Source organism: Scyliorhinus torazame, chromosome 16 (assembly GCF_047496885.1).
Source record: "Scyliorhinus torazame isolate Kashiwa2021f chromosome 16, sScyTor2.1, whole genome shotgun sequence".
NCBI classification, from domain to species: Eukaryota; Metazoa; Chordata; class Chondrichthyes; order Carcharhiniformes; family Scyliorhinidae; genus Scyliorhinus; species Scyliorhinus torazame.
In genome coordinates this window covers 184,242,665-184,256,428 of record NC_092722.1, presented here as the reverse complement: position 1 = coordinate 184,256,428, position 13,764 = coordinate 184,242,665, and the positions used below count along the sequence as shown (strand labels likewise).

Sequence of the window (13,764 nt, the reverse complement as noted above, 5' to 3'; positions counted from 1 at the left end):
GACACGGAGAGAACGGGCAGACTGCACGCAGACACGGAGAGAACGGGCAGGCTGCACGCAGACACGGAGAGAACGGGCAGACTGCACGCAGACACGGAGAGAACGGGCAGACTGCGCACAGGCATGGAGAGAACGGGCAGACTGCACGCAGACACGGAGAGAACGGGCAGACTGCACGCAGACACGGAGAGAACGGGCAGACTGCACGCAGACACGGAGAGAACGGGCAAACTGCACGCAGACACGGAGAGAACGTACAGACTCCACGCAGACACGGAGAGAACGGGCAAACTGCACGCAGACACGGAGAGAACGTACAGACTCCACGCAGACACAGAGAGAACGGGCAGACTGCACGCAGACACGGAGAGAACGTACAGACTCCACGCAGACACAGAGAGAACGGGCAGACTGCACGCAGACACGGAGAGAACGGGCAGACTGCACGCAGACACGGAGAGAACGTACAGACTCCACGCAGACACGGAGAGAACGGGCAAACTGCACGCAGACACGGAGAGAACGTACAGACTCCACGCAGACACGGAGAGAACGGGCAAACTGCACGCAGACACGGAGAGAACGTACAGACTCCACGCAGACACAGAGAGAACGGGCAGACTGCACGCAGACACGGAGAGAACGGGCAGACTGCACGCAGACACGGAGAGAACGGGCAAACTGCACGCAGACATGGAGAGAACGGGCAGGCTGCACGCAGACACGGAGAGAACGGGCAGACTGCACGCAGACACGGAGAGAACGGGCAGACTGCACGCAGACACGGAGAGAACGGGCAGACTGCACGCAGACACGGAGAGAACGGGCAGACTGCACGCAGACACGGAGAGAACGGGCAGACTGCGCACAGACACGGACGGAACGGGCAGACTGCACGCAGACACGGAGAGAACGGGCAGACTGCACGCAGACACGGAGAGAACGGGCAGACTGCACGCAGACACGGAGAGAATGGGCAGGCTGCACGCAGACACGGAGAGAACGGGCAGACTGCACGCAGACACGGAGAGAACGGGCAGACTGCGCACAGGCATGGAGAGAACGGGCAGACTGCGCACAGACACGGAGAGAACGGGCAGACTGCGCACAGACACGGAGAGAACGGGCAAACTGCACGCAGACACGGAGAGAACGTACAGACTCCACGCAGACACGGAGAGAACGGGCAGACTGCACGCAGACACGGAGAGAACGGGCAGACTGCACGCAGACACGGAGAGAACGGGCAAACTGCACGCAGACACGGAGAGAACGTACAGACTGCACGCAGACACGGAGAGAACGTACAGACTCCACGCAGACACGGAGAGAACGGGCAAACTGCACGCAGACACGGAGAGAACGTACAGACTCCACGCAGACACAGAGAGAACGGGCAGACTGCACGCAGACACCGAGAGAACGGGCAGACTGCACGCAGACACGGAGAGAACGGGCAGACTGCACGCAGACACGGTGAGAACGGGCAGACTGCACGCAGACACGGAGAGAACGGGCAGACTACACGCAGACACGGAGAGAACGTACAGACTGCACGCAGACACGGAAAGAACGGGCAGACTGCACGCAGACACGGAGAGAACGGGCAGACTGCACGCAGACACGGAGAGAACGGGCAGACTGCGAGCAGACACGGAGAGAACGGGCAGACTGCGCGCAGACACGGAGAGAACGTACAGACTGCGCACAGGCACGGAGAGAACGGGCAGACTGCAGGCAGACACGGAGAGAACGGGCAGACTGCACGCAGGCACGGAGAGAACGGGCAGACTGCACGCAGACACGGAGAGAACGGGCAAACTGCACGCAGACACGGAGAGAACGGGCAGACTGCGCACAGACACGGAGAGAACGTACAGACTCCACGCAGACACGGAGAGAACGGGCAGACTGCACGCAGACACAGAGAGAACGGGCAGACTGCACGCAGACACGGAGAGAACGTACAGACTCCACGCAGACACGGAGAGAACGGGCAGGCTGCACGCAGACACGGAGAGAACGGGCAGACTGCACGCAGACACGGAGAGAACGGGCAGGCTGCACGCAGACACGGAGAGAACGGGCAGACTGCACGCAGACACGGAGAGAACGGGCAGACTGCGCACAGGCATGGAGAGAACGGGCAGGCTGCACGCAGGCACGGAGAGAACGGGCAGACTGCACGCAGACACGGAGAGAACGGGCAGACTGCACGCAGACACGGAGAGAACGGGCAAACTGCACGCAGACACGGAGAGAACGTACAGACTCCACGCAGACACGGAGAGAACGGGCAAACTGCACGCAGACACGGAGAGAACGTACAGACTCCACGCAGACACAGAGAGAACGGGCAGACTGCACGCAGACACGGAGAGAACGTACAGACTCCACGCAGACACAGAGAGAACGGGCAGACTGCACGCAGACACGGAGAGAACGGGCAGACTGCACGCAGACACGGAGAGAACGTACAGACTCCACGCAGACACGGAGAGAACGGGCAAACTGCACGCAGACACGGAGAGAACGTACAGACTCCACGCAGACACGGAGAGAACGGGCAAACTGCACGCAGACACGGAGAGAACGTACAGACTCCACGCAGACACAGAGAGAACGGGCAGACTGCACGCAGACACGGAGAGAACGGGCAGACTGCACGCAGACACGGAGAGAACGGGCAAACTGCACGCAGACATGGAGAGAACGGGCAGGCTGCACGCAGACACGGAGAGAACGGGCAGACTGCACGCAGACACGGAGAGAACGGGCAGACTGCACGCAGACACGGAGAGAACGGGCAGACTGCACGCAGACACGGAGAGAACGGGCAGACTGCACGCAGACACGGAGAGAACGGGCAGACTGCGCACAGACACGGACGGAACGGGCAGACTGCACGCAGACACGGAGAGAACGGGCAAACTGCACGCAGACACGGAGAGAACGGGCAGACTGCACGCAGACACGGAGAGAACGGGCAGGCTGCACGCAGACACGGAGAGAACGGGCAGACTGCACGCAGACACGGAGAGAACGGGCAGACTGCGCACAGGCATGGAGAGAACGGGCAGACTGCGCACAGACACGGAGAGAACGGGCAGACTGCGCACAGACACGGAGAGAACGGGCAAACTGCACGCAGACACGGAGAGAACGTACAGACTCCACGCAGACACGGAGAGAACGGGCAGACTGCACGCAGACACGGAGAGAACGGGCAGACTGCACGCAGACACGGAGAGAACGGGCAAACTGCACGCAGACACGGAGAGAACGTACAGACTGCACGCAGACACGGAGAGAACGTACAGACTCCACGCAGACACGGAGAGAACGGGCAAACTGCACGCAGACACGGAGAGAACGTACAGACTCCACGCAGACACAGAGAGAACGGGCAGACTGCACGCAGACACCGAGAGAACGGGCAGACTGCACGCAGACACCGAGAGAACGGGCAGACTGCACGCAGACACGGTGAGAACGGGCAGACTGCACGCAGACACGGAGAGAACGGGCAGACTACACGCAGACACGGAGAGAACGTACAGACTGCACGCAGACACGGAAAGAACGGGCAGACTGCACGCAGACACGGAGAGAACGGGCAGACTGCACGCAGACACGGAGAGAACGGGCAGACTGCGAGCAGACACGGAGAGAACGGGCAGACTGCGCGCAGACACGGAGAGAACGTACAGACTGCGCACAGGCACGGAGAGAACGGGCAGACTGCAGGCAGACACGGAGAGAACGGGCAGACTGCACGCAGGCACGGAGAGAACGGGCAGACTGCACGCAGACACGGAGAGAACGGGCAAACTGCACGCAGACACGGAGAGAACGGGCAGACTGCGCACAGACACGGAGAGAACGTACAGACTCCACGCAGACACGGAGAGAACGGGCAGACTGCACGCAGACACAGAGAGAACGGGCAGACTGCACGCAGACACGGAGAGAACGTACAGACTCCACGCAGACACGGAGAGAACGGGCAGACTGCACGCAGACACAGAGAGAACGGGCAGACTGCACGCAGACACGGAGAGAACGTACAGACTCCACGCAGACACGGAGAGAACGGGCAGACTGCGCACAGGCATGGAGAGAACGGGCAGACTGCGCACAGGCATGGAGAGAACGGGCAGGCTGCACGCAGGCACGGAGAGAACGGGCAGACTGCGCACAGGCATGGAGAGAACGGGCAGACTGCGCACAGGCATGGAGAGAACGGGCAGGCTGCACGCAGACACGGAGAGAATGGGCAGACTGCACGCAGACACGGAGAGAACGTACAGACTGCACGCAGACACGGAGAGAACGGGCAGACTGCGCACAGGCATGGAGAGAACGGGCAGACTGCGCACAGGCATGGAGAGAACGGGCAGGCTGCACGCAGGCACGGAGATAACGGGCAGACTGCGCACAGGCACGGAGAGAACGGGCAGACTGCGCACAGGCATGGAGAGAACGGGCAGACTGCACGCAGACACGGAGAGAACGGGCAGACTGCGCACAGACACGGAGAGAACGGGCAGACTGCGCACAGACACGGAGAGAACGGGCAGGCTGCACGCAGACACGGAGAGAACGGGCAGACTGCACGCAGACACGGAGAGAACGGGCAGGCTGCACGCAGACACGGAGAGAACGGGCAGACTGCACGCAGACACGGAGAGAACGGGCAGACTGCGCACAGGCATGGAGAGAACGGGCAGACTGCGCACAGACACGGAGAGAACGGGCAGACTGCGCACAGACACGGAGAGAACGGGCAGGCTGCACGCAGACACGGAGAGAACGGGCAGACTGCACGCAGACACGGAGAGAACGGGCAGACTGCACGCAGACACGGAGAGAACGGGCAGACTGCACGCAGACACTGAGAAAACGGGCAGACTGCGCTCAGACACGGAGAGAACGGGCAGACTGCACGCAGACACGGAGAGAACGGGCAGACTGCACGCAGACACGGAGAGAACGGGCAGACTGCACGCAGACACGGAGAGAACGGGCAGACTGCACGCAGACACGGAGAGAACGGGCAGACAGCACGCAGACACGGAGAGAACGGGCAGACTGCGCGCAGACACGGAGAGAACGGGCAGACTGCACGCAGACACGGAGAGAACGGGCAGACTGCGCGCAGACACGGAGAGAATGGGCAGACTGCACGCAGACATGGAGAGAACGTACAGACTGCACGCAGACACGGAGAGAACGGGCAGACTGCACGGAGACACGGAGAGAATGGGCAGACTGCACGCAGACATGGAGAGAACGGGCAGACTGCACGCAGACACGGAGGGAACGGGCAGACTGCACGCAGACACGGAGAGAACGGGCAGACTGCGACCAGACACGGAGAGAACGGACAGACTGCACGCAGACACGGAGAGAACGGGCAGACTGCACGCAGACACGGAGAGAACGGGCAGACTGCACGCAGACACGGAGAGAACGGGCAGACTGCACGCAGACACGGAGAGAACGGGCAGACTACACGCAGACACAGAGGGAACGGGCAGACTGCGCTCAGACACGGAGAGAACGGGCAGACTGCACGCAGACACGGAGAGAACGGGCAGACTGCACGCAGACACGGAGAGAACGGGCAGACTGCACGCAGACACGGAGAGAACGGGCAGACTGCGAGCAGACACGGAGAGAACGTACAGACTGCACGCAGACACGGAGAGAACGGGCAGACTGCGAGCAGACACGGAGAGAACGTACAGACTGCACGCAGACACGGAGAGAACGGGCAGACTGCGAGCAGACACGGAGAGAACGGGCAGACTGCACGCAGACACGGAGAGAACGGGCAGGCTGCACGCAGACACGGAGAGAACGGGCAGACTGCACGCAGACAAGGAGGGAATGGGCAGACTGCGCTCAGACACGGAGAGAACGGGCAGACTGTACGCAGACACGGAGGGAACGGGCAGACTGCGAGCAGACACGGAGAGAACGTACAGACTGCACGCAGACACGGAGAGAACGGGCAGACTGCACGCAGACACGGAGAGAACGGGCAGACTGCGCTCAGACACGGCGAGAACGGGCAGACTGCACGCAGACACGGAGAGAACGGGCAGACTGCACGCAGACACGGAGAGAACGTACAGACTGCACGCAGACACCGAGAGAACGTACAGACTGCACGCAGACACGGAGAGAACGGGCAGACTGCGCACAGACACGGAGAGAACGGGCAGACTGCACGCAGACACGGAGAGAACGGGCAGACAGCACGCAGACACCGAGAGAACGGGCAGACTGCACGCAGACGCGGAGAGAACGGGCAGACTGCACGCAGACACGGAGAGAACGGGCAGACTGCGAGCAGACACGGAGAGAACGGGCAGACTGCGCACAGGCATGGAGAGAACGGGCAGGCTGCACGCAGACACGGAGAGAATGGGCAGACTGCACGCAGACACGGAGAGAACGTACAGACTGCACGCAGACACGGAGAGAACGGGCAGACTGCGCACAGGCATGGAGAGAACGGGCAGACTGCGCACAGGCATGGAGAGAACGGGCAGGCTGCACGCAGGCACGGAGATAACGGGCAGACTGCGCACAGGCACGGAGAGAACGGGCAGACTGCGCACAGGCATGGAGAGAACGGGCAGACTGCACGCAGACACGGAGAGAACGGGCAGACTGCGCACAGACACGGAGAGAACGGGCAGACTGCGCACAGACACGGAGAGAACGGGCAGGCTGCACGCAGACACGGAGAGAACGGGCAGACTGCACGCAGACACGGAGAGAACGGGCAGGCTGCACGCAGACACGGAGAGAACGGGCAGACTGCACGCAGACACGGAGAGAACGGGCAGACTGCGCACAGGCATGGAGAGAACGGGCAGACTGCGCACAGACACGGAGAGAACGGGCAGACTGCGCACAGACACGGAGAGAACGGGCAGGCTGCACGCAGACACGGAGAGAACGGGCAGACTGCACGCAGACACGGAGAGAACGGGCAGACTGCACGCAGACACGGAGAGAACGGGCAGACTGCACGCAGACACTGAGAAAACGGGCAGACTGCGCTCAGACACGGAGAGAACGGGCAGACTGCACGCAGACACGGAGAGAACGGGCAGACTGCACGCAGACACGGAGAGAACGGGCAGACTGCACGCAGACACGGAGAGAACGGGCAGACTGCACGCAGACACGGAGAGAACGGGCAGACAGCACGCAGACACGGAGAGAACGGGCAGACTGCGCGCAGACACGGAGAGAACGGGCAGACTGCACGCAGACACGGAGAGAACGGGCAGACTGCGCGCAGACACGGAGAGAATGGGCAGACTGCACGCAGACATGGAGAGAACGTACAGACTGCACGCAGACACGGAGAGAACGGGCAGACTGCACGGAGACACGGAGAGAATGGGCAGACTGCACGCAGACATGGAGAGAACGGGCAGACTGCACGCAGACACGGAGGGAACGGGCAGACTGCACGCAGACACGGAGAGAACGGGCAGACTGCGACCAGACACGGAGAGAACGGACAGACTGCACGTAGACACGGAGAGAACGGGCAGACTGCACGCAGACACGGAGAGAACGGGCAGACTGCACGCAGACACGGAGAGAACGGGCAGACTGCACGCAGACACGGAGAGAACGGGCAGACTACACGCAGACACAGAGGGAACGGGCAGACTGCGCTCAGACACGGAGAGAACGGGCAGACTGCACGCAGACACGGAGAGAACGGGCAGACTGCACGCAGACACGGAGAGAACGGGCAGACTGCACGCAGACACGGAGAGAACGGGCAGACTGCGAGCAGACACGGAGAGAACGTACAGACTGCACGCAGACACGGAGAGAACGGGCAGACTGCGAGCAGACACGGAGAGAACGTACAGACTGCACGCAGACACGGAGAGAACGGGCAGACTGCGAGCAGACACGGAGAGAACGGGCAGACTGCACGCAGACACGGAGAGAACGGGCAGGCTGCACGCAGACACGGAGAGAACGGGCAGACTGCACGCAGACAAGGAGGGAATGGGCAGACTGCGCTCAGACACGGAGAGAACGGGCAGACTGTACGCAGACACGGAGGGAACGGGCAGACTGCGAGCAGACACGGAGAGAACGTACAGACTGCACGCAGACACGGAGAGAACGGGCAGACTGCACGCAGACACGGAGAGAACGGGCAGACTGCGCTCAGACACGGCGAGAACGGGCAGACTGCACGCAGACACGGAGAGAACGGGCAGACTGCACGCAGACACGGAGAGAACGTACAGACTGCACGCAGACACCGAGAGAACGTACAGACTGCACGCAGACACGGAGAGAACGGGCAGACTGCGCACAGACACGGAGAGAACGGGCAGACTGCACGCAGACACGGAGAGAACGGGCAGACAGCACGCAGACACCGAGAGAACGGGCAGACTGCACGCAGACGCGGAGAGAACGGGCAGACTGCACGCAGACACGGAGAGAACGGGCAGACTGCGAGCAGACACGGAGAGAACGGGCAGACTGCACGCAGACACGGAGAGAACGGGCAGACTGCGCTCAGACACGGAGAGAACGGGCAGACTGCACGCAGACACGGAGAGAACGGGCAGACTGCGAGCAGACACGGAGAGAACGGGCAGACTGCACGCAGACACGGAGAGAACGGGCAGACTGCGCTCAGACACGGAGAGAACGTGCTGACTGCACGCAGACACGGAGAGAACGGGCAGACTGCGAGCAGACACGGAGAGAACGGGCAGACTGCACGCAGACACGGAGAGAACGGGCAGACTGCGAGCAGACACGGAGAGAACGTGCTGACTGCACGCAGACACGGAGAGAACGGGCAGACTGCGAGCAGACACGGAGAGAACGGGCAGACTGCACGCAGACACGGAGAGAACGGGCAGACTGCACGCAGACACGGAGAGAACGGGCAGACTGCACGCAGACACGGAGAGAACGGGCAGACTGCACGCAGACACGGAGAGAACGGGCAGACTGCACGCAGACACTGAGAGAACAGGCAGACTGCACGCAGACACAGAGAGAACGGGCAGACTGCACGCAGACACGGAGAGAACGGGCAGACTGCACGCAGACACGGAGAGAACAGGCAGACTGCACGCAGACACGGAGAGAACGTGCTGACTGCGCACAGACAGTGACCAAACCGGGAATTGAACTGTGCTACCGTGGTGCCCGATGAATGGCCATTGACTTAAAAAGTTAGTTCCGTTCCTCTTTTTCAGATGTTGACTGACCTACTGAGTATTTCCGGCATTTTCAATTTTTACTTTGTTGAATGTAAACAGTTTGGGATGTTGTAAGTGGTGGTATAAGAGTTTTGTTTCCAAATAATTTGTCTTCCAAGGGATGTGGATGGCACTGGTAAGGCCCCTTTATTGCCCATCCCTAATTGCCCCTGAAGTGAGTGGCTTTCTTGGCCATTTCAGAGGGCAGTTTAGAGACAACCACATTGCTGGTGGGTCTGGAGTCGCATGCGGGCCGATTTCTTTCCCTAAAAAGGACATTAGTGAACCGTCTGGGTTTTTACAATAATCAATAATAGTTTCATGGTCCGAGGTGAACTTTATAATCCAAATTTATTTATCTGAATTGATATTCCTCCACCTGCCGTGGTGGGATTTGACCCTGTGCTGGGAGGTCGACACATGACGCACTCACTCTGGTCCTCACATAGCTGGATTTAATGCCGGAATACCCCTCGTACCTGCAGCTGTCCACCAGGTGCTTTGCTTTATCGAGGTTTGCGTTCGACACAACCACTGTCCGTGGATCAGTGACGTTGAAGAAGTGCTTTAACCTGCCCACAAATGTTGTCTGATCCCAGCGGGGAGCATCAATGTTAAATTTAGTGAGATCCACTGTACTTCCTGCCATCTTGGGGCTTTCAAACCTGGAAGAGAAAATGCAGCCTTCTTTTAATGCCCTTCTCTTAGTACTTAGTGATATTAGAAAGAGTGTTCGTCCGCCCTGAAGGATTGCTCATGAATCACCTGGTTCACCACAGAAGCCATGCTTTCCCCTACTGGGGTCAGTTAGCTCAGTTGACTAGATGGCCAGAGAGTGATGCAGAATGAAACCCATGGCAAAAGGTCAATCTCCGTACCGGCTATGGTGGTTTGTGGAGGGATGTCTATTTACCTGGCCCCATGCTCAATGTAGAGTGGTGCCTTCAAGCTAAATAATTACTCGTCTCCCTCTAATACCAGGAGATGTTTTTAGTTCCTCGTGGATGATGGTTAATCACCTTACCCTGTTTTCTACTTGCACTCACTGATCGAGATGTCACCGGGGGCACCTATAGAACTGAGTCATATTGAACAGTAGGAACGGGCAGCACGGTAGCCTTGTGGATAGCACAATTGCTTCACAGCTCCAGGGTCCCAGGTTCGATTCCCGGCTTGGGTCACTGTCTGTGCGGAGTCTGCACGTTCTCCCAGTGTCTGCGTGGGTTTCCTCCGGGTGCTCCGGTTTCCTCCCACAGTCCAAAGATGTGCAGGTTAGATGGATTGGCCGTGATAAATTGCCCTTAGTGTCCAAAATTGCCCCTAGTGTTGGGTGGGGTTACTGGGTTATGGGGATAGGGTGGAGGTGTTGACCTTGGGTAGGGTGCTCTTTCCAAGAGCTGGTGCAGACTCAATGGGCCGAATGTACTGTAAATTCTATGATGATAATCTATGACCAAAGTTTTGCATCCAGTCTGTGCTGGGCTAACTATTACAATAGACCCAGTCATCTTAGATTCAGGATTTGAGGGGGGGGTACATGGTTTGGGGAGAATGAATATCAGAATGAATTGCTTACAGTTAACCGGTGAGGTTTGCTGCACGTCCTTCAAGAAACAATAGCTTGCTAATAATCAATCCGAAATCTCACATTGGATAGCAGCCACTTTGGTGAAAGATAATACTTGCACTTATCCAGTGCTTTTCACAACCTCAGAGTGCTTTACAGCTAAAGTACTATTGAAGTGACGTCAGTTGTTGTAGGAATCAGATAAATTGCTTAAAAAAGGGGCGTGATAATGACCAGGTATTCAGGGTTTTTTGTTTAAAGTGATATTGGTCAAGAACTAAACATTGGCCAGGACACCTGGAAGAACTCTCCTCGTCTTCTGACAATGCTTCAGAACATTTTTAATTTGTTCATGGAGGGGTGGACATCACTGGCTAGGCTAGCGTTTCCTGCACATCTCTAATTGTTCTCGACAAGCTGGTGGCGGGCTGCCTTCCTGAACCGCTGCAGTCGATGTGGTGTAGCCACAGCCACAGAGGGAGTTCCAGGATTTTGACCCTGTGACAGTGAAGGAATAACAATATATTTCCAAGTCAGGATGGTGAGTGACTTGGAGGGGAACATGCAGGTGGCGGTGTTCCCAGATATCTGCGGCTCTTCTCGGTGCTAGAGGTTAGCGATTTGGAAAGTGAGTTAGGGATTCAGGAGGGGAGTTATTCTCCGCAGAATTCCCAGCCTCAGGCCTGCTCCTGTTGCCACAATATCTATATGATTGATCTAGTTCACTTTCTGGTCAATGGTAACCCTCAGAGGGGATTCAGCAATTGCAAAGCTATTGAATGCCATGGGGACTTTGTTAGATACTCTCTTGTTGGAGATGGCCGTTGCCTGGCACATCTGTGGTGCGAATATTACTTGTGACTTGTCAGGCCGAGATTGAATATCGTCCAGGTCTTGTTGCATACGGACACAAACAGCTTCAGTAGCTGAGGATTTTGGGGGGGTTCATTAAAAAGCAATGGCTTGTGGTCTGTCACAATGATGAATGACGCCCGTACACATACTGATGAAATTTCTTCATCGCGAATGTGATAGCCTGGCCTTCCTTTTCTATCTGGGCATAATTGCACTCCGCAGAGGTCAATGTCCTTAAGGCGAGGCGTCACCAGAAGAAGCTTGGAGGGGTGGTAATGTGTCAACAATCCGGACAGCGTTAGCAGCTGCTTTACCCTGGCAAACGTTCCCTCCTGTGGCGTTCTCCAGGCCAATTTCTGGTGCTTCTTCAGCAATGTGTGCAGAGGGGCGAGGATGGGTGCTCAGGCAGGAATAAATTTCCCGAATAGTTTACGAGTCCCAAGAATGACCGTAACTCTGTTGCGTTTTCCGGAGTGGGGGCTTGCCGTATCACCCGCACCTTCTCCTCTACCGGGTGTAGTCCGCCCTGATCCACACGATACCCCAATATGTAACTTCCTTGGCATAGAAGACGCACTTTCCCCTCTTTGAGGCGGATACCTGTCTCGAAAAAGCAGCAGAGGATTTCCTGCACGTTGCTCAGGTGCTCCCTTTCCATGGCTCCTGTGATCAGGAAATCGTCCAGGTAGATCGCCACACACGCGGTAGCCCTCTCAGGATGTTCTGAATGACGCGCTGAAAAATGGTGCAAGCTGATGACACTGCTAATGGCAGCCTCGTGTATTCGCAGAGGCATCTATGGGTGTTAATGGCTACATAACACCTGGAATCAGCGTCTAGTTCCAGCTGGGGATTGGTGTGGCTCATGCTGAGCTTGGAAAAGGAATGACCCCCAGCTAACATCGCCTATAGGTCTTCTATCCATGGCATTGGGTACCTGTCCAGACGGGAGGCCCTGATGACAGTCAACTTATAATCTTTGCACAGGCGTACGGTTTTGTCAGGTTTCAGTACCGGGACTATTGCCGAACCGGTCGGAGGATCCCGAGGCCTTCCAGTTGGCGGAGTTTCACCTTGACTTAGGTACTTGGGCTATGCCTCAGGGTCCACATATATTTTGGCCACAGCTCCCATAATTTTTCCCAGGCCTTCCTGAAAGACTTCAGGTTATTTCCCCGATACTTCATAAAGTGCTCCGGTGCCCATCCAGGAGACCTGTTGCCAGTCCAACCGGAGGCCTTGTAGCCAGTCGCTGCCCAGTGGACTCTGTCCGGGGCCCTTCAATATTATTAACGGTAGCCTAATGGACTGCTGCCCGTAGGTCACCAGGGTCATTGCCGTGCCCGCTATGGCTAGGGGTTACCCTGTGTAGTTCGCCAGCCTTGTCTCAGTGTCCCTCAAACTCAACTGTTGTACTCCAGTTCTGATTCTCTTGAAGGTCTGTCTCCCAATTACCGAAACTGCGGCCCCCATATGCAACTCCGTCTCTTTTTTAATATAAATTTAGAGTACCCAATTCATTTTTTTCCAATTAAGGGTCAATTTAGCATGTCCAATCCACCTACACTGCACATCTTTGGGTTGTGGGGGTGAGACCCACGCAGACACAGGGAGAATGTGCAAACTCCACACTGACAGTGACCCAGAGCCAGGATTGAACCTGGGTCCTTGATGCTGTGAGGCAGCAGTGCTAACCACTGCACCACCGTGCTGCCCTAACTCCATCTCTAACGGGTGGCTATTGCCCTGACGGTAATCCTGATGGGGGTAACTCATGGCGTGGCGTGGCAATGCAATTCAATTGCATACGTTCCTCGTCATCAGGTTGTTCTAAGTGGAGGGTCGGGGCTCTAGGCTGGCATCTCTCTCAGGTAGGGTGGCGAGATGCTGGCTGACCTGTGGTTTCCTATCCCTGCAATTTCGCCAGCCACAAGTGCCGCACCATCTTGGATCGTCCTCCATCAATTCCGGGTGACATCCCATCTAGCTGTAACGGTCCTTGACCAATGGGCCTGCTCCTGGCGGTGTTCAGGCCAGGGCAGGTCCCGGGGGTCCCGCTGTGCACTG

General features: G+C 57.8%; 1 protein-coding gene across 2 annotated transcripts in view; it reads right to left on the bottom strand.

Annotated features, from left to right (window-relative positions):
- Nucleotides 1–13,764, bottom strand: part of sfxn2 (sideroflexin 2) — a 113,408-nt gene that overhangs the window by 67,910 nt on the left and 31,734 nt on the right. For both annotated transcript variants that reach the window (XM_072479583.1, XM_072479582.1), the window contains exon 2: nt 9,755–9,940. In XM_072479583.1, the coding sequence (XP_072335684.1) occupies nt 9,755–9,924 (170 nt within the window). In that variant the 5' untranslated portion in view covers nt 9,925–9,940. The remainder of the gene's footprint in view (nt 1–9,754; nt 9,941–13,764) is intronic.